Consider the following 22,891-nt stretch of genomic DNA (forward strand, 5'->3'; position numbering starts at 1 on the left):
AAAAGTCATCAGTCCATCCTGCTGTTCTATGACAAGATCAATTATATTTAGACATGAAGAAAAACATTTAATGAACTCTTTTAGCCAGCTGAATCATACTAAGTTTTTATGATCTCACAGTAGGTTAAAATAGGTCAGAAATCACTGTTATATCAATTAGCACACCATTACAACAGGGAGTGGAAAGCAAGTCTTACATTCCTAAACACCTTTAGGACCAGATTTCAAAACTACCAAAAAGAGATTAAAATCCTCCTTCTTCCTCCCTACCTGCCTGTTCCACAGCTTGAGGTCCGTCTCATGGACAGACTACAGCCTCTCCCTGTGAGACCTTGCCTCATTCAGGCAAGAATCTGCAGTGCTGGGAGACACTTCTCAGCAATATTGAAAAGCCCCACTCATGAACAAAGAAATTACTATGGCTGAAAAAGCAAAAATAATGTTTTTATCCCAAACAAGACACTGTAGTATAAAAATGCATGGAAATGCATCAACAATGCTCTGTATACAAAGCATCAAAAGAATGCAGTATTAGTGCTAAAGCACTTTCACTGAATTCTCAGTGTACACAGAATGAATGCTCCATCATCAGAAAAGCATAGGCATCCCATGGACTGTTGCAAGGAATAAGTGTTTCAGAAACCAAGATTTATTTTTCCACAGTGATGATGACTGTGCCCTCTTTGCCCATTTAACAAACACAGCAGTTGTGCTGTCAGAAACAAGCCTTTATTACTCAAAAGTGATTTAAATTGCTCTATAAATTGCCCTGACTTTGAATATTTGAATAGAAAAAATTCTTTTTGCAGTTCATTTGTCTGCTGTTGCAATATAATGTGACACATTTAGTAACACACATCTGTCAAATCCCTTTCTTGCCAGGAGAGATCTATAAGCAACTGCTCTGCACACCCTGTTGAGACTTTCCTATCACAGCTTGCCACCAACATTGGTTGCTCCAGGAGTAAGAACTGGAGTATAGGGTTTCTCTCTCTGCAAGAATCCTCTAAGCAATTAATTGAATATCAACCATCATGGTGTATGTATACCTGCTACTTTCTATCCATGCTCTTCAATCTATCTTTTCTCTTTGCAGTGTCACACCTTTGATGAAGAATGCAAAATGACTCACAGTTGTTTTTTTTTCTATAATCTATGTTAAGATACTAATTTGAGAAATATTAAGTACCTCTGAAATCTAAGCACGATTTTCTAATTCCAGGACTGTTTTTTTTCTTGAAAATTATGAAACAAATTGAAGGTTTAATGAAAATCTTTATGATTGCCATCTGTGAAGACTGACTTCTCTCAGACATGACTACTAGATCAAATATTTAATACATATATATATGCATGTGACTTGCTTCCTGGTGAATTTCAAACTGCCTTTAGAAAAAAAAAGGCATGGAGTTGTTTAGCAACTACATGTTGTAAGTATGTGTTATGTGAAGTTTAAATACCAATATTTTTAAAGAAGATACAGGCATCTAAGTCAACAAGACATCCTTTCTGAATTGGTTTTTAGATGTACGTACTAAATTTTATTCTTATTACACCTTTGGTGCTTTGAATGCTTTATCTCCCCTTTAGTATTTTAGAGTTCTTGCAGAGCAGGTATGCTACTTCCCTTTAACTCTTACCTTAGTTCTCATAATGGTAAAAAAAGTCTTTACCTCTCCAAAGAAGAAAGATCCTAGTAGTGCCTCATCTGAAAGTGACCATTTAAAACTACAGAACACAAAAGACCACCAAAGCTCCCAATTAACCACCCAAAGAATCAGTCCCAATAGCAATGATTTTAAGTGTCTGTATGTACACACCCAATCCTTTCAAATAGTGCAAAATTTGCTCTTGATTTCCATTATTCTGTGTGTATCAGATAATTTAATTTTACTCCTTTCCATCTCCTTTGACTTTTGGTATCCTAGGCCAAGTTCAATGCTTATGAGTGGAGGAAAAGCTACAACAGAGCAGCAGTCACTGATAAGAATTTTTTCACGCATTGGTACAGATACATGCATTATGCAACACCAAAAGCAAAACTTCTTTGTACAACTTCTCCCAAAGATGATCACAACCTCTAAAGTGAAATTTGCAGGAAGAAAAAAGCAGAAGAGAAGTTTACAGTCAAGAGTGTAGATATTAAAGAATAAACCATTTCAAAATCACAAATGTGAATAATTAAACTATGGAGAGACATGCCCTGAACATATGGCACTCACAAGAAAGGGAGATAAGGTTGCTCATTGCTAAAGAGAAAGTTTCTGGGTTTTTCAAGAAATATCAAAGGTCTTCTGTATTTCCAAGATAAGGAAAGGATGCTATGCTTCAGCTGAAGTATCTCAGGTTGGATTGTTTAATAATCATTACCATGAAGTCCAATTTAGACTAAGAAAGATGCAAGGAAAGAAACATACTATGCGGACCAACCCAAACTGTATTTAAATGAAAGTTTCTCTAATATTCTCTAATATTATTCTCTAATAAAAACAGTTTATAAACTCTCCTGTTTTAGTACCATTCAGTGTAATACTGGCACTGAACTACCATGCAGACACCACTACTGCTAAGCTTGTTTTTATGCTGCTTCTACTCAATGACACAGAAGAATCTCACGTGAAATTGAGGCATTAGGAGTAAAAAAGTGATTAAGTACAGTACTCAATCATTCTTTTCTCCCTTTCACAGGTGTTTCAGCATAAATTATGACAATAAGAACAGTTTTTAATACCATTTTCTAATGGAGCAGGCACAGAGGACTCCAATCTCAAGTCATCTTGGTCATGACGTGTGTGATTAGCAGCCAAACTGGCCCACTGTGACACCCAACGTTTACTTCCAGGGTTAGCAGAGCCTTCCTAAGAAGGAAAAAAACAGCAGAAGAAAAATTATAACTGTTTGATAAAAAAAGCATGTCATCTTTCCAGGCTTTTCCTGAATAGATAGGTCAGACACTATTTTCCTGGAGAAGGTTGAAAAAAATAGTTTACCTCAATAAATTTTAGAATGGCAAACAATAAACAAAATCTACATAGCTGCTGAATCAGTACTATATAAACAACAGTTCCTAGTGCAGTGAACATTTAAACACCAGAACCTCTATAAAATGTATCAGAACATGTGCTAGTTCTAAGATCAGGTTATTTCAATCCTCCGCTCAGAAGTGCAGAAAAAGTACATGGGATGTGGGGGTGTGTTAAAAAATTAAAAATGTGCTTCAGGAAGACAAGAAAGTGACATTTTACCGGTTTAGAAGACCCTCTTGTCCAGATGGAATATTGTATTTGCTTCATTACAGAAAGACTACCTTAAGGACTGAAAGAGTAATAACTTATGATGGAAAGGAAAGGAAGCTCAGATTATTTGTTTGGCCTAAACAAAAAAAGAAGCAAAGATTAGTTCTAAACCATCCTACTGCATAACAATGAAGTCAATGTCATCAGTATTTTACAATGTTTTTGCACCTAAACCAGAAAGGAAATTAATTTTTTTCTTGATGGTATGCCTTTTGAAATCTTGAAAATTTTTAAAATGTAAGAAAAGCATAGAATTAAATCATCTACTTGTGTTACTAAAGCATCCTTTTTTCAAAATCTGATTTCTAATTATAGTACAATGTTACTGTCCTATCAAATATCTTAGCAGTCTCTCTTCCTTACATCTCCAAAAAACATCACCAGCCCTTCAAATCTTTGCACTTCTACTCAAAACACTGATTTCTGCCTAATGTCTTGACAAGTCTTGGATTCTAGTCTTTGACCAGAAAACAACACTGTACATTCTATAAAATTTACTGAGCAGAACTAGAATGGTGAAAAATGTCACCTACTATATGACAACTTCTGTCAAATTAAAAGTTACTCAGACATTTGAAAAGCTTGAATTGACAATGTTGAATTTCTCCTGTTAGTGCAAGCGAGTGCAACATCATGAATCTCTTCCAGAATATCATGAATGTAGTATATCAGAGATGAAGCAGGTAATTTTTTTGAACGATTATACAAATTTCCATATTTTGAATTAATTTTTTAAAATCAAAATGCTATAAAATTCAAGTATAACAATAGCAAAGGAAGGCAATTCAGTGTTTTTGTTATTTATGGGCATTTCCGAAGACAATGTGAGGTGCCAGTAAGAATATTACAAAAAACACACTGCATTAATGCAAATACCAAAACCTCATTTTTCTTTCCTATCACTAATCTCTCTTTTCCTATCTGTACTAGTGAACTTCTATCTAATAAAACAACTAATTATAGCCAAATCCAAACATGATAGATGTCCCAATCATCTTTGCAACAGAAAATTTCAACTAGTTCCTTCTGTACCACCTGACCAATTTCTGAGATACAGGTATGTGTCAGAATCTGAATTCTACTTCAAAATGGAGAAACATACTAAGATTTTGCAGATTAACTGCCGTGAAACAACATGATAAATTATCTTCTCTTGTAATGACACTGCCAAAAAACGGTTTCTACATAGCAGTGAATGTAAATGTGTGCTTTGCCAAGTCTCTGTGTATAGAAGCATAAATAATATCAAAAATACACTGTTTCTTTTCATACTAGTTTAAGCACATCCAGAAGGTGTAAGGTTTATAAAACACGTATCTAAAAAGTCATGTTTAGATATCCTAATGTTCTTCCTATAACCCATATCAATTGGCATCTTACAGGCTCTCAAGTATACAATCCTCCAAATTTTCTCTTGAATACCAAAAGCAATTTCCTAGTATTTCAGAAAAACTGGGTTTATCTATGAGATAACAGCCTTTTGCCTTTGTGTTAAATCTGCTTTCTCTTATGCTTATCTCACATACAAAGTGAGTAAGAAATCTTTCAATAGGAGTAAGAAATCTTTCAAAAATGTAACAATGGATTTCCGTGGGCTTATTGTTCAGCCTGACGATTTAGGGCTTCAGGCTCTACATCTGAAAAAAATCCCCAGCACACACACATTACACCTAAAAGCATGTCCAGCTCTTGGCATTTCAGAGCAGATTAACTTTTATTATTTAATAAATTTCAATAATGTGAATAAAATAATTAAAAAATTAGATGTCTTTTCAGACACATAACTCGAGACAGTTCAAGTTGTAAGAATCATATTATTTCATCTTTTCATAAATTGCTGCCTTAAAAGCAGTTCTCACTATACCTGCTTCAGAACCATATGCTTCTAGGGTGATGATCTTTTTACACATTTCCATACCTGACTTATTTACAGGCAATGTCTTCAAGTTATTCCTGGAACAACACTGACACCTATCTTTAACAGTTCTTTTTCTCTTCTATTACAGGTACTCCATTAATACATGAAAACCCAGCAATTGCATCCATCTCAGCTGTTACTTTGCCAGACTAATTGAACAGCACTGATCTGTTCTTGTAAGGTAAATCTCCATTCCTGTTACAATCTGAGTAGACTTTGTACCTTCTCTAGACTTGTATCCACCCTTCTCAACCAAGAATGTTAACAGTTCTAATGCTATTATTACAGGGGAAGCTTCACCATGGTGATAACACTGCCCTTTTCTGCTGGTAAAGCATTTCCTGGGTATTCAAGGGTCCTGTTGGCCTTTTCACAGCCCTGTGATATTGGTGATACATCAGCCTACATTTCAGTATAGCATCTAAGTTAAAAAAAAAAGTAAGTATCAAACTTCAAACTAAATGAATTGTTCTACAAGACAGAAAGTTGGAGTAATTTGAGAGGACAAACAAAAAGAAATACAGCCTCTAAATTCTCCACTTCTAAGAAGCAATATAGCAAATATTTACATGAATGAAATTCAATATTCAGAATGTCAGTAGAATTATTTATCTGATCTTCAGTGGGAAAGACAAAATAGGCATTTAAAACAGCAACAGAACATGTAGTCAATGGCATTGATGACTCTACAGATGAAGAACCAGGTTTCTAAGCTTTTGTCTTACAAAAAAACCCAAAAAACCAAATCCCCAAACAAACCCCAAATCAACCAAAAAACTGAAGCACATCAAACACAATGCTGATAAACCATTATTCAAGAACCATGTTGAGCACAGACAACTGACCACTGAAAATTAAATGGAAGTTGGAGGGATAGGTCATAGCTGAAATGCCTGCAGTATTTTTATTAACCAAACTCACAGGTAAGAACAAATAATAAGAACAACAACAATAATAATATTCTCTTTGTTCTCCATTTACTTCATTTTTTTTCTTTAATCACACTTACCTTGGTTGGCAAGTGGCAGCTTATAATGTAGAAAATAAAAACATTTAAATATTTTAAATAGATGGATTTAGTGTTTTCATTGCCTATATGTAATCACTGAAAAGGCAAGAACCAGTGTATTCAGGCTCAGTTCAACTGTGTCAACACTCACTCTGCATTTTACTTTATTTATGACATACACTACTCTAAAGTATTTAAAGACTGTTGTATCAAAGAAAAAGTTGAAAACTTCTTGAACAAGTAAAGCATTTCCAAGCATTTTATTAATGATACTTCAAAACCCCTGTAAAGCTAAGATATTTAAGTTCAGAATGAGCTTTCAACCCCTGAAGTGACTCTAGACAACCCTGTCCTGCCTTGCAGCAGGGTTGGACTGCATGGTCTCCAGAGGTGTCCTCCAACCCTAACTATTCTGTGATTCTGTAAACTATTTCTATGAAATCCTCACAATTTCCCAGGCCACTTTTTCCATTCTTTTTTAATAGAAATATCTTAGATTTTTATTCTTTGCTTCTTCTATGCCAATCATGTTCTGAATTCACCTCATTCTGCTAATCATGTACAGGAATAACTGTGATGGACAGCTGGAGTAAGTTCCACCCACAATCTGAGTGGATGCAAAACTGGAACACTGAGCTACCCTGATGTTACCTGACTATTTAGCCAAGATCTTCAATAAGGTTTATAAACTTATGATCTGCAGCTCAGTAATGCTGTAAGTCTTCCAAAACCTACAAGCAGAAAAGTCTGTATATGAGAACATAACCCACATACTTTACAAATCAAACACATTTGCCTCTCCCCTTCCTACTGACTAAAGAGAGTGCAAGTTTTGCTAATAACACTTTAAATGTAACAATCTTCTCTCAGGAGTTTTCCTCATTATTGTTTTTCCATTATTTCCCTATAAGACACCTCTAATTTTTTGAACTAGCTTCTCTTGTACTTCTACATATCTATAAACCAACATCTACTGTTAACTTTCTCTAGTAAGCTTTCTTCCATTTTCATCTGTCCTCAACTCTTCTTACACTAATCCTTGCTCTATCCACATTGCTTATGTCAGTTTGCTCCTTGACTTACCGAATAATTTTCATTTCTTTACCCTATCACCATGCCTTGTAATTTTTAAAATTATGCTAATAACCTATTCTCTCCCACTATATAAAGACCTTTTAATGCAGCAAAGCAGTCACAGTAAAAAAGCAGCATAATTCTTGTAATTTCCACCTAAATCAAAGTGAGTTTTAGTGTATCACTGCCAGAAGGTTTCTTAAATCTGCTGTATGATTGCAGAAGTAGTCTCAGTCTTCTAAAAACAAAACCTTTTATTTGTAAAGTTGACACCTGAAAAGACCAATTATGTTAATAAAACAAATCATACATTCTTCTTCTGCTTATTTAATTATAAAAGTGAAAAAATATCAATACTCTTTAAAACAAGGCACAAAAGATCTGAGTGCCGCAAAAGGCATGAAAAAAGGAGAGAGAAAGCATATGGTTATAGATTTGTGCAAAGAAGCAAGGTGAAAAACCTTCCACAGGATATGCCTATGCTGTGTGGCAATACTTCACTTGAAGTGCCTTAGAGAAACTAGGTAAAGGTACTAGTCTAGGCACAGTGACTGTGACTTCACAGTAGCTAAAATACAACCATGAGAAAACACACCTCTAAAAGAAACAGATACTAAAATCAATGTATTTGCATGGCAGGCACACTTAAAGCTCTTAATATCTTCCAAAATAATTGCTTATCTACCAAGTTTGCTAAATTACAGGATCATACTTCAGAAACAGTTTGCCAAGGAATTAGACGTGTTATGTGCTTCTTTAGAGTTGCCAGTTGATTCCACACCACTGTGATCCTGTTCTGTTCCAGACACATTTCTAGTTTATCCATCACAATGAGAGCAGAATGCCTCCCAAGATTTCAATATGAAATATGATCAATATAATGTGTGCATATTTAAAGTCACGTATAAATACAAGCATTTTCCTCTGTTTAATCTTTCACCAACTGATTAAGTTATACTGTGTCTGAATCATGTAAGTGACTTGTCATGAGTGGCACCTCATTGGAGAACTTAAATCATGAATGTAAAAACCTAAAGTTCTCTGGCTTCAGAGAAAAAAATCTGAAAAGTATTATCCACCATTTTTTTTCCTAGATGACTTTGTATCATGCTTTAAGTGCACACATCTTATTTCTGAATTTTAATATTGTTACTTGCTTTGGGCTATAAAACATAACCAGCTTTTCCTCAGTTCTGCTGAAGAACTTACATGAAGTATATACTGTGCAAAATTATGTTATGGAAAGAAACTTGTGCTACATTTCCAATACACTCATGTCACTGCATGTAGAAATGTAGCCAAGTTTAAAAACACCTCCACATTGAATTATGCCTGCCTCTGACAGAGAAGCTTTGATGATGTAATAAAGGCATAGGAGAAATAGATTACTTATAGATCTGAGTTCATCTTTTCCAGGCAAGATTTTGTTTCCTGTTTAACACTTACTGGTCGGTTCTTAGTGCTTTCTTTTAGTGGAAGAAAAAAGAAGACCGTCAAAAATTAAATTCTACCTCTGTGTCAAGAAATCCAGTTGTACTCAGTGGTCTTTTTTCTTCCAGCACTACTGTAGCAGAATTTATAGCCCAATCTTTTACTAAATCTTTCTGGTTCTCGTTGATAACAGGCCTATTATAATCCTGGCTGCCATCCACTCCAAATACCTGAAAATGAAACAAACCATTACATTCATTAACCCAATACCATCCTGATACAATGTTCAATGTTAATGGATGGATGGTGGCATGCTGGATAGTGAGTATAAATAGGTTTTATTGTATTATGCTTATCTGTCACCTTAGTGCAATCTACAAAATTAAATAGAAAAAGAAGCTACAACAATTATTAAAAAATGTGGAAGTCTATGTCAACATTGTGAAAATTCAAAGAACTGCTAGTTGGAATGGTCAGATATGAAAAAATGACACTTTGATGAAAGGAACAAAAGATAAAAGTGAAATCATTGCAGAACCCATTTTACCAATTAAGGAAAAAACCCAATAACTAGAATGACCAAATTTTCAGATTTTTGCTATTATCTAATGAGAATAAGAAATATAAATTCTTGCATTTGCTATCAATATGCATATTGAATTATTTCTCTAATACAAACAAAATTTCAGTTTTTCAACTGTTGGAGATTTGGCAGATGTTAAAAGTCCACCAGGTCTCATGAATCATGTGGACTCATCTCATCCAAGATGTGACTTGGAATAGTTCTTTTATTACTCCATTTCCTAATGATGCTTATATTAATCTCTCTGCTTAAGCCAGGATAATTTTCCCATGACATTTTAAAAACATTGCCCAGAAAAAAAAAATACTAGAAAAACATTATTACTAAGGCAATTATTAAGAAGAACTTTAGCAGGAGAACCACCATACTGTTTCCCAAATTTCTCATGAGTCACAGAAACAGGGAATACGAATTGCTTTCAGAATTGATGTATAATCAAATACATTTTAGAAAATATCTGTACCTTGGAAACATGTAATTTATAAAATTTTCAAATTTCTGTGTAAGAAATAAATTCACTAATTTACTACTAGGGACTTAGATATTAAAAAATTACAGAATAAAATGAACCTCCCACACACATTCAAGCTGATTGCCAAAAATTACCAGTCAACATCAAAAATTTTTCTGTCATCTTCAAGATGTTATCCTCCTGTAACAAACACTACTAGTGCAGAATAGGAAAAGGTGTAGAGAATTCTTTTTTCTCCAAAAGTGTACTGTAATTCAGTTTTGCACAGCAAAGCTAGAGGACTGGTTTATTACAATTCTGAACAAGGTTAGTGCCTTCAAACTGGATTCACCACTAGATGGCCACAAACCATAATGTTGTCAGCTTCTGAGAAGCAGACAAAGGAAAAAATCATAGTTAGCACCCTGTCGAAATTCAACTCCTTATGCTAACTGTACAGGAAGACCTTGCTACAGCATTACTACATTTAGACCTGAGGAAATTTTCTCAAATGCACTGGATTTGTTTTTTGCTCTCATGAGAAAAGACTTAAAATTCAGGCAATGCTCCCCAAATTTTTAATTTATCCATAAATCATATCTAGAGTCTCTGGATTAGAAGTTGCTTAACAGCATTTACAAAACATTTGTTTTTTTTTATAAAAATAGAATGTTAAAACTTGAATTTTTGCTTTCATGATATACTTTTGATTTGTACAGTTGTAGCAATTTTTGAAGATAGAAACCAGTTACCATCCACTAACACCTTTCTTTGAATATATCACTACTCTGCAGAGACTTTCTTCTTTGTGTACCATCCTTTCATTCATTACAGAATTTTATATGTTCCTTTAAATGAAATTAAATTCTGGTATTATCACATAAGCACCAGAAGGAAAATATGAATCCCACACATCCATATCTAATTTAGACTTCAGTAGCAAACTGCTGCTATAAATTGCTTCCTTTTATCGGACAGCACATTCATTTACCATGTCAAATTTCTTTACTGTATCAGAAATAACACTTTCAGTCTTACCTTTTCTAGTACTGAAGTCATGTTTAAGCAAATTTTGTTATTCTTCTATTACTGAAATTACTGCAAAACCAAATTTGAATATTGCCTAATTTTTTCTGTGAAAGGTAATATGAATATCACTAAGACCCAAGTATAAGCACTCCTAATGTTCCTTCTCTCTATACTGCAGGGATATCAAAAGATATAAGCAAAATATTTGGAGACAGTATTATTAGAAAGAAAAGTAAAACATCTTCTTCAATAAAAGTACATTTTCATACTACAGTGTCATTCAACATTTGCTTTGTGTATGCACCTGGCCTAAGTTCCACTGCTATACAACTATAAAGCCCCTCTTCTCACAAGAAAGAGGAGATGCATGTAAGTGTGGTGTAAGCGCAAAGACTAAATTTCAGACTTGTGATATATAAAAAACTCTTTAAAAGATTGTTACTAACACAGAATTAAGAATTTAAATACTAAAATTATTCACAAGATAAAACAACTCAAGTATTTGACAAAATGTACATTATTACTTACACAGCTGTCACACACCTGCAGAAAAGCAATACTATCAGAATTTCAGGTTTGACCAATCCACATACTCCATTATCAAATAATCAGAATATACCCTCAACAGAAACAGCCATGGAACAACCTGAATGCTTCTGCTGGAAATCATCTCTCCACCATCTAGAAAATGCAATTTGTACTTTCTGGGCTGATACAATATAGTATGTGTGAACTTTTGTGACTGAAGCCTGAATGGATAGAGACTTTATCTTCCTACAAAGACGAGATTACATTTTTCAAGGCTTCAAATTCTTTAGATGTTTCTTCTATTTAAATACCTTCATGATTACAAAATCATTTAAGGAAGGTCTAGGAGATACCTTAATCAAACCAAGAGAATTCTGAGGAAATGCTGATGACACATTGCTGCATCTCTCACCTATTTGGAAGAAAGACTTAGGTTTCTTTCTGTAAAGCTTGTATTTGTCAGGAGCAACTATGAAATATATTTTGATTAACTGTGTTTTGGGGAAGAAAAAGATGAAGCCAGGTTCTGGAATCAATACACATACAATACAGATTTGGACATCAAACATCAAGCTGTTTGAAAAATAAGAAGCAAGCCTTTATTTTTGATAAAGGAGGTAAAATAATTCTATGTATTCTATGTATGCGACTAACCATCACAAATCACACATATCTACCACATGGCTGTAAATGCAAAATAAGTTTCCTAAATCATTTACCCTTTTTAAATAGCACTGTAAACAACAGGGACTTTTACAAGACTCTGATCTTGCATTTTTTTGAGAGAACCTGAGGAATAAGGAGTAATGTAAAAAGAATAAAAAAATATAAATAACAATTCCTAGAAATATTAAAAAAACCAACAACACTAATGCATTTTTTTAACAGGTGTAATTTAAAACTGAAACTACCAGAGAAAGGTATTCCTAAGATATCTGCTTTCTATAAGCAATCATTCTGGAAAGCTAAAAGTTTTTTGCCCTGCTCTGTCCTATTGTTTATTTTTCTGAATTTATATTTTTGCGGGAAGATTACATTGTGCCATCCTGGTTGTTTCGAGTTTCATGAAGTTACAGAACAAAATCCAGGATGAAATTTTTCAGAGAAGCCCTGAAAGTTGACTGACAGAGAAAAATCTACACACCCCAACAATCTGCACCATTTCATGGTGTTCTTGCAGGGTCTATGCAACATGGCTGTAATGTAGAACAGACACAAACATGGTGTATAAACTGTGGTGGTGGTGTTTAAAAATAACTACTTTATTGTTATGAAGCATGAAACAATTTCCATTGTGAATCAGGACATTTTAAATGGCATGGGAATGAAGACGTGCTGCAGAGTGTCCAGACCCATCTATGAAATAATCCTGATGTAATTTTGTTTAACCTGCATTCCAGCTGGCTCCTTAAGCAAATGGATTAACAGGTGATACAGGAGAGACATTGTCTAACTAGGTAGCTCAGCAGGGGCCACCAATATGTCAAAGACTCGAGCATTTTACCTGTGGGGAGAGTCTGGGGAAGCTGGATTTGATCACTTTGGAGAGGGGAAGGCTTTGGGGTTGCCTAACAGCAGCCTCCCAGTACAATGGGGAATGTACCAAGATGACAGCCAGGCTCTCCACAGTGCTACACTGCAGGGGGACAAGGGACAAGTCATGTCAGATGAGACAGGGTATGAAGAAAAGTTTTTTCACTCAGAACGGTCAAGCAAGCTTGCCTAGTCTCTGCCCATGTAGGGCATGAAGACCCAAATGGATAAAGTCCTGGGCACCCTGGCTTAGCATCTCAGGTCTCCTAGAGCAAAGTCTGGAGAAAGCCCCAAGTATTTCAGAGCAGGAGGAATAAGATAAGGTGAACTCCTGGTACATACTTTTCCATTTCAAAGCAGTGAAGTAACTCCTTCAAAGATCCCCTATGATAATCCATTTACATTCTGCAGTTTACCCAGTAACAAAGGGCCAAAACAGCAGGCTAAAACTATAACAAGTCTCAGAGCATTATCTTGTTACTTGCCAGAATGCAAACTTGTCCTGAAATAATACAGAAGGAAAATATGCACTAACTAATGGCAAAAAAATTTGCAACTTAATGATGGTATTCACAAATTTAATCACTTTATAGCAGCAAGTTTTTCCAATATTCTGAGAATATAACCTTATCTGTATTAACCAGAAATTGTTCTTTATTCAACCAAACCCAAGAATTAACAAAATCTATCTAACACAATACAAGCAAGATGCAAATCTTGCACAAAGTACTGGCACATTTTCAGAGACAGTGTGAGTTACAGGACCAAGTCTTAGACCATGCCTTGATCTCTTTGGCAAGGGCTAATTTTGCAGAAAGCAGAGTACTCTCTTTTGGCAGGTCATATACACTTCCCTGTGACAACAGCTCATGACTCAGAGTTCACCTGCTCGTCACCGTAGCTGCAACACACCTCTAACACAAGCTAGCTTTAGTGACCAGGAATTAGTCTTGTTCACTCTCCCTTCTCCTGTCCCAAAGCAGTGAATTAGTATTTTTTTACAGCACAGATACTACAGGTGAACGCAATGACTTTAGAATTAACTATCAAGATGACTCTTTAAAACCATAGAAGTCAATATTCTTCAATATGTGCAATACTTTCAAGAAATTAAAATAAAAACTGGTCACAAAAAAATAATGGCAACAGGAACTGTTTTTTCTGAATAAGAAGGAAGACAATGGTTTGCTAACACCCTCCCCCATACCCACTAACCTCACCTGATGTTCATCCTATGTGCTTTTTATAAACCTGAAAGCTCTTGACTAAGAAAAAAACTTTTTCCAGTTGTATCTCATTCAGATGCTTTTCCAAGTTCATATCTGGACTTCATACTTGCTCTACCTTTAAAATGTTTTGTGGTATAAGAAGATCACACTGCAGTTCTACAACACTATAATTATTCAGTACTTAATGACCACAGAGCTAGTTGCTCATCCAAATCATAAAGATACTGACATAAACAGAAAAAAGTGTAACTTGACACTTCTAGTAGATATGTTCACTCAGTTTTACAGCAAACTATGTATATTAGAATGGGAAAATCTGAAGAATCCTATCTAGTTTTAAAATTTTTAGTTTACAAAATTTCCCCAGTAATCTTACTGCTGAAGTCTTAATGAAAAGGATATATAGTAATTATCAATACCATCAATTAACAGAAAAACCAACAAATAAATATTAAGAATTCTAGCTGCAATTCCTATTCATTAATGATAGTATTTGAAAAGTAAAATTATTTCAGTAAGTCTTTTGCTATTCTTTTAGATCCTAACAACAGTCAGGGATGTAATTTAGAAACATATTTTAAAAATATCATTATTTGAATGCTTTTCATTTCAGTGTAGGCAATCTGTATAAAAGGAACAAAATGAAACCCAATGACAAGAAAGACACAAGGGAATTCAAAGATGAACAGTTAAAAAAAAAACAAAAAACAAAGCAGAGCAATGGTAAGGAACAAGGGTCTACACTGTACAGGGCATTAAAAAAGGATCATGCCAAAATTAACAAGGAACAAATTATTTAATTTTAAATAAGGTATTTGTCATTGTAAAGTGATGGGAATGTAAATTACAATAGCAATCGTGTTTCATAACTTTTAGGGGAAAGGAAGATGATAAGCATATTTGTTTGTCCCAGAAGTCAGAATTCAAAAGGTTTCAGAAACTGAGCTGTAAACTGATAGAGTCAGACCAGCAAAAACCAAATACATAAAAAAAGGGGAATAAGTATAATTTTGAAAATACAAGCAGGATTTCAGGATTTGAGCACAGTTTGGGTGTACTAAAAAAGAAGAAATTGTAAATAAACCACACTCAGAGTATGATTGATTGATGGCAAAAGAGGACTCCAGAGAGCAAGGAAATGGAAGAGGCTTCAGATCATCTCGGCAATGCTGCATTTGGTGCTCAGACCGAGCTCCTGACAATTCTTCCACAGAAGGTGGTTCAGGCCTTCATAACACACAGTAAATTGGTCCTTAAAAGTCAGTTACTGATCACAGAGAAAAGACAAAAGGCAAATATTTTTTCTCATCTTTCACAAAGTTAAGATAAGAGCATGACTCAGCTCTTTTTGTGTTTAGCTACTACATGAACTGTGTTTAACCAAGCTGCTTCTGAGGAGTTTCATTTTAATAGTTTTTGCTTGTTCTTGGCAGTTATCCTGGCCTTTCCAGGCAAACAGACTGTGTTCTGTGCAGGGAATGTCTCATGAATAGCCATGGATTTTCACAGAAGCTCTTTACGTCATTTTAACTTTATATGCAAGTTATAGATTCAGATGCAAGATGCTCTGGTATAAAAAAAGCCACATAAGCAAATGAAAAGGATCAACATGCCAAGTCTAAGAGCTTCCTCTTAGCAGACACCAGTTACATATTTACATACATACATATTTTGTCCCTGTTTGCTACTGTGAAGAATTAATTTTCTTTAGGATTCCAAATTAAAAATGAAACAACAAGTTTAGAGGCTGTTCCTTATCTTATAAAACTCCTTTCCTTATAAAAAGAAAAGGTCACAAACATCTTCTGAACTCTTGACAAAATTTATAAGCTCAGATGATTGGATAGGCTTCAAGTGGTCTACTGCTTTTTCAGCACTGTACTCATAAAATAGTCATTCTGCAAACAAGACACTCTGTAGGGCTCAAGGCATTTCTCTCAAAGAAACTGCTGAAGCAATGGTAAAAGCAATTAAACCCAGAGAGTGTGAAAAGATAGGAGACCTGAAAGTGATTTTCTGAAAGTAGATACATCTACCTCAGTTCCTTAAAGAGTCATTGAAACATACTGAGATTTTTTTTTCTCTTCACTTCCTCTCTACCCACTGACTCTTTCCAGGTAGTTTTTCCACTTACAATACTGAAAAAATTGCTGAGAGCAGTTCTATAGCATGTATGTTAATTCCATAAGCAGAGGAATTATAGCAATAACTATCAGCAAGGTTACTGATAAATTGTTAACATTTGCAAGAGAGAAGACAAGATCAGGTATACAACGTTTATGAACACTTAAAGACACAACAATAAACCATTCAAAAGTAAATACTACTTTAAATTCATGTTAGCCAATATTACTATGTGGTATGACAGATATGCCTTGGGTGTAAAAAGAATAAGGAAATTCCATTTTATAACAATCATCTTTCAGTACAGATTCCCATTCATATCCATACTCAAAAGAAAAAGAAAAAAAAAAGAAATCAAACCAAACAAATAAGTATCATCATGAGCAGAAAGATCCAGAAAATAAAATTGGAAAATGTGCTGTCTACAGTGAACACCTATATAGTTTTCCATCCATAATTACTATTCCAAAATTTTAAAGAGGAAAGAAGAATCTCTCTCAAGATTGTGTCAATAGAGTAAGATTTTATGTACACTCATTGCACAGTATGTAATAAAATAAAATTCGAGGTGATAGACTGCACATTAAAAACAAGATCATTACTGCTAGGGCCCATCTATCTACATAAAAAAAGACTTTAAAACATCTAGAATATGGAGCTTGCACTGAAAACAAAATCATTACATGGTCACAGTAAGTCATTCTGGAGGTGGCAGGATGGATTGAGGTTTGATTTTGGCACATTTTTTCAAGTCTACTGTTTGGAAATCAGTATGAATCAGTTGAATTTGCGATCTAAATTTATATGCTGATGAAAAAATCAATTATCTTTTAGGAAACGTAAATGAAAATAACATAAATCAAGAAAAAATTTGGGGACCAAAATTTTGGGAACCAAAGCCACAAAATTTGGGGACCAAAGCCAAATGTTTCCATATGTATATGAACTGCTGTAACAGTCCAGATTTCCTGGTTATCTGACAGGACTTGAAACCCTCAGATAGCCTCAATTCTATTCCATCCCTTCCCATACACGTATAGAAAAGCTTATATCTGCTATAGTAAGTTTTATAAAATATTTCAATTTTTAAATACCCTAAAATGAAATGATGAAGAAGAAAGACAACAAAAAACCCTACATAAAACAAACAGAAAAAGAGCCATGAAGAAAACCCCCAAAGAACTCGCAAAAACCCCATTGAGTTGCTTTTTATTTACTGCAATAGCCTCAAAGTATTTAATATTCCAAACACATGCAGAATTATTTGCACATTCATTTATTAATATTTATTACTGGCAGTACTTTGCTTTATTGAAAAAGGAAAGTCATTAGCATGATAATTTGGTCTCTTTATATCTACAAAAAAGGAAGATGAACTGCAGAAGCATCATTTTAAATTCTTTCATCCACTGGCAGACTCACCTTTTCTGTGGCCTATGAAGATTTTTTTAATGTGATATGACTTCTGAGAACAACTTTCTTCTAATAGATTGATTTATTTAAAAAACATAAAATGGATAGAAAATTTACAACGCAGAGATAAAAAGAAAGCAATTGCTAAGTGTTAACAGAAGAAAGCACTGAATCCATCTAAAGAGCATAAAGGCTGGATGTAGAGGAAAAACAAATCCTACAACTGTGCCCCATTTACTCATGTATTTTAAATGGAAAAGTTAACACTGAAAACATGTTCTAAATTAAATCAAGACCCTGAATTTCTTTCATTTTGTACTTAGCTGTTAGCTGCAACAATAAGAGCATTATTCTGCTAGAAAAAAGTTGTGTCTTTCTGATGCTATTTGAGTAGAGGATATTTTATGACACATATGTTCAAGGTGGGCTTTGTGGCATACAACAGCAGCTTGCTTTCTTACCACATTGATGAAATTGCTCTCAGTGGCAATTCAAAAAAGAGCTCTACAAGTATAAAAAGAGATCTATCATCTATTTTTCTCCTGTTATTAATATATTTATTTTCTAAACCTTAGCCTACTAACCAATTCATACTGCTCTATGAATTTAAGTGACATTTGAACACCTGGATGCAGAAATATCAGGGACTAATGAAAGGACTTTTAGGAAGCAAAATTTAGTGTTATTTTTCAAGTACCCTCTATTCATAAAGAACATTAAGACACAACCATAAATTTCGACTTGCATCTTCTTTTAACATTTACAATTGAAAACTATGTGCATATGTACTGTATTTTTTAAACTTAAACTAGAATCTTTTTTTTAAAAAAATCTTCAAAAGTTGTATAAGACACAAGCAATAATATATTTGAAAACTTGCATTTTAGGTAAGTAGAAGACATTCACCCCAAGACAGTCATGACTGCAGATATATGATTACTCCTCTCTGTTAGGGAAAAGAATTGAAATTAAAAAGCTTTTGTCTGTTACTTATGAACTGTTATCCTCTTTCTTTCTGATAATGCATTTTCCTCACATTCTCTTCTCAAAAGTCAGGCTTTAAAATGGTTGAGAAACAAAGGTTCTGTCATTTGCTATTCTGCTCCTTTTCTGCTATAGTGACAATACTTTTTTCTTAGAGGCTGAAAAGCACCAGAGGAAGAACTGGATCCTTAGCAATCTAAATGAAATAAAGATGCTGAATAAGCAGGACAGCATAGTTTCTGGCTTTTTAAAATAATTTCACACAAGCATCTATTCTTCTTGAGACTATTTCCTTCAATCTTTAGCAAAAGGCTACACTAAGCAAAAATAGTACTTTTGAAGGAAGTAATACAGCTCAACATTAAGATTTTTACTCCCCTTTTCTTAGAATTACACAGAGAGATGGGTGTTTTCAATTTTTTTTTCTGAGAATTTTAACTTTGACTTCCTGCATGTTTCTCTTGGATTCTTAATGTAAAGAAGCATTAATAATCTCACCTTGATTTTTTACAAGTTAATACTACTTTTGTAACTGTGGTTTGCTCTTATGCTCCTTACCAGAGAACAGTAAGGCTAAGACTGAGTCACACTTGAGAGTAATTTTTGGATATTTTGGTCATTCTCATCCTTTCCTCCAATAAAAGGGAGAAAATATCCACACCCAGAAGTACTTTGTTTCACTGAAATTTTTTCAGGTAAACCACACCCAGATTTTAGCACCATTCTAATGTAAATTGCTACTCAGAAGAATGCATTATTGTGCAAATGTTTTAGAAAGTGATCCTTGCTATTTGTAGTGCATTTTCTTCCCAATACTAGCAAAGTAAACTCTTGAATTTCAATTAAAGTTTGGACCCAAGAGACACCCTTAAATGACTCAGTTGAACAGGCATAGTAACTACTCAGAAAAAGGACTGACTTGCCAACAATGAAAGAGTGGTTATACTGAAATAATTGATAAGATGTATACCAATAATTCTCTTAAATCCTCAATAAAGAAGCACAGGAGTCAACAGGCTTACAAAGTCCTTGTCTTATACCTCACTTATCCCCTTTGGCAAAGTAAGATTATCCAAAGCATTAGCAATTTAAAATAGGAAGGAAGCAAAGCTGAGCTCAGCTGGAGGACAAAATTTTTGGCTTCCATTTGGTTTAGATTTTCTTCATTGGCTGTTTTTCTGCACTTCATAAAAATAGTATCATACTACTTCATATTACCAAATCAAATAAGAATTGCATAGCAGAGCTCTTTGAACTGGATGTAAAATATAGTGTTCATAAGATTTCAACACAGATACTAAGTGAAATGAGACAGAAGACCTTGAAGAGAAAATATCTCTGCTTTACTTCATAGTAAATCTTTAATACGTAGTGGTGACACCTTTAAAGTTAGCAGTAAAGGAAATTTATGATACCCAAAAGCTTTTCTATAACACTAAGATTATTAAGCAATACTTTACTATCATTCTTAAGGCTTCCATTCACTTCCTCTTCCTGAATCTGTCCTTTAGCAGGAGATATTTGATTCAAACAAAAAACTGACTTTAGATAATCTGAACGGGTACTGAAGGCCACAAAAAAGTTGAAATTTTATTAACTCTCTCAGAATCATAGGGTGTGATTCTTGGAATGTCCTGTGTAGGGCTGAGAGTTTGACTCAATGATTCTAATGGGTCCCTTCCAACTCAGCATATTCTCTGATTATAAATATTAGACAGTATTAACATTTTTATCAAGTACAGAAATTGTCCATTTTCAAATGTTATTACCTGGCATGTTGAACTACTAGATTTAGCTAAAACTTGACTTACAAATTTTCTGATGCCATTTAGTTGAAGATTTATAATTTAATAATAGATGGAGAAATTTGTAGTTCCTTAATATTTACTTGCTTCATTCGGAATGCTTTTAGTTCCCAGTTGTCTTTTGAACATTATTTCAAAGAAGTAAAAAATTTCCTTTTCAGAATCTGAAGAGGTGAAACTATTATCTTTATTATTTTATTGAAGGTGACACCCTTTACTTTAATCCCTGTCTCCAAATGCTCATAAACACCTTTTTTAAAAGAAAATCATCTATAATGCAATGTTCCATTTCCCCACTACTTCAGATTTTTTTTACAAAATCAAACAAGTGAATCTAGCTTGTCTTGCAGAACACAGTTTTCAACACTAACCAAAATTAATTCTGAATGTATTAATGTATTTGTTTAGCTCGGAAAAGTTTTAGACATGCAAATGAATCCTTAGATAATTCTAAACAATGCGCTTACTGTAAATTAGCAAAACCCTTGCCTAGAATTGGATGCAGGCATTCTACAATGATATATTATCTAGGAAAACACAGCAAAAGCAGAAAAAGTCCATTTCAAGTCATGTTAAGCAAAATTATTAAACATAGCCTTCTGCTACCCATATTTTCCTGTTGAATCAAAAGAATAGTTATTTAATACAGTTTTTAAACTGCAAATACAATTTGTATTTATTGATATTTCTAATTTATTGATATTACCAATAAGCAAACTAGAAAATTTACACTGCTATCATACAAACACTTTTAGAAAATCAAAGCATTTTCTTATTTACTCTTTACAGCTGACACTGAAATTAAGTTACTGTAACTGAATATACTTTCTTAATAAGTATAGAAAACATTTGCAATCTATATCTATATGATAATTTGGATGGAACCAATTTATGTAATGAAAACTAGAAACAAGAGGTTTTCAAGAACAAGTGAGTATTTCCACAAGAATACAAACCATCCTGATAAAAGTACCAGTTACATGATTTTTTGGTGCCTGGTGTTTTTTATGGTTAAATGATTTTTCGTGCATGGTACTGAAATCTTTTGGAAACACATTTAAACTACCAAACTTGAAGACAACAGCAGTATGCAAGAAGGAATAATGTTGAGCCAAATGCCTGCTGCTGCTCTTACAACATTTTATATTTCAACATTATAGACAGGTTTAAAAACTTGAGTTATTGCAGCAGTTTTAATAAGCAGAACTGAAGGGATACAGAGCTGCCCACACATCCAATAACACTTTTAAGATCAGAATGCATTTCAGGTTTCTCACCTTGTCAATCATTTTGCGGGCTTCCACTTCTTCAGGATTGGGATTTTCCAACTCAATAGTGTAAGTACCTTTGTCACTCTGGTCATCCTCATTGTCCTTTTCAGTAGCAGCAGAAATATGTTGGCTCTTCAACTTTTTGTCCATCTCCTGGTTCTGAGTAGGCCTATGGCCAAGGCTTCCTGAACTCCTTAACAACGCAGCTTGTAAGGCAGGTAACGCAGCAGAGGGTTCTTCTGATTTCTGGTTTAGAAGTTTGGCATGAACACCATGTACTGCTCTGTGATGTGATGAGCCAGCTTGCACAGGTGAAGGGACTTTCTCTCCTGATGCAGGTTTCACTCTTTCAGCTCGTGTGTGAGATGTGGGAGATGGAGATTCTGGGCACAGAGCTCCTACATTCTGAGAAAAAGAGTAAGAACGTCTCTTGCGAGGATGGTCTTCATCAAAAAACTCAATCATAAAGGCAGTCTGACTCAAACCAGCTTGTTCTTGCTGCTTTTCTGTGGAATGGACTTTCTGGTGTGACTTTTTCAGCTCTGTGTGATGATGCCTTAAGTGTTCTTCAAGTGCTGCCCGTTTACTGTAGTGCCGGTGTGCACCAATATTTTCTGAATCACTTTGTGTGCCATCATCATGCTTATTCCCTACAAGCAAAGCAGAACAATATATAGCACAGTGAAACAAAGAAAGACCACAACATTACATCAACAAAAAAAGCCAAGCAGCAAACTAGGAAGGAAATTATTTCAAAGTGGATTTCTGTTTAAACTCCAATAGCTTATAGACATGGCTCTGCAAATTTGGTACAGTTCCTGGAAATGCAATCAACTTGCTACAAGTCAAACAAGGAAACATTTTCAAAGCTGATCAGTAACAGCAGTGCATTTGAAGTATCCTTTCCCCAATATTCTCATCTGTGAATACTTACCAGTGACCTATAAAAGCCAGTATTTTACCAGCTGTACTATAGTATGTTTTTGAATTCTATCAGTATTGTTACAGAGCCAGTTGATTACAAATGACTACTGACACATTCCAGGCAGGGTTAAGAGGAAAAATAAAATCTTAATAAAGTCCTTCCGACAGTGGAAAGAGAGCCACAGTTCATATTGCTGGATTCCTCTCACATTTACAACACTTTATCATGAGAAATGTCTACTTAAACTTGGATTGAATTCTTTATTACTTTTTCCAAGAAGAGCAATGA

The 22,891-nt window shown here is 34.3% G+C and overlaps 1 protein-coding gene across 6 annotated transcripts in view; it reads right to left on the minus strand.

Annotated features, from left to right (window-relative positions):
- CEP170 (centrosomal protein 170) overlaps positions 1-22,891 on the minus strand; it is a 95,695-nt gene that overhangs the window by 25,335 nt on the left and 47,469 nt on the right. For 5 of the 6 annotated variants that reach the window (XM_066546597.1, XM_066546596.1, XM_066546600.1 and 2 more), the window contains exons 9-11: positions 21,685-22,328; positions 8,809-8,958; positions 2,732-2,858 (exon numbers count right to left, since the gene is read on the minus strand). In XM_066546597.1, coding sequence (XP_066402694.1) covers positions 2,732-2,858; positions 8,809-8,958; positions 21,685-22,328 — 921 coding nt within the window. The remainder of the gene's footprint in view (positions 1-2,731; positions 2,859-8,808; positions 8,959-21,684; positions 22,329-22,891) is intronic. The other variant, XM_066546598.1, reaches the window with a different exon arrangement.

Source organism: Molothrus aeneus, chromosome 3 (genome assembly GCF_037042795.1).
Source record: "Molothrus aeneus isolate 106 chromosome 3, BPBGC_Maene_1.0, whole genome shotgun sequence".
Lineage (NCBI taxonomy): Eukaryota > Metazoa > Chordata > Aves > Passeriformes > Icteridae > Molothrus > Molothrus aeneus.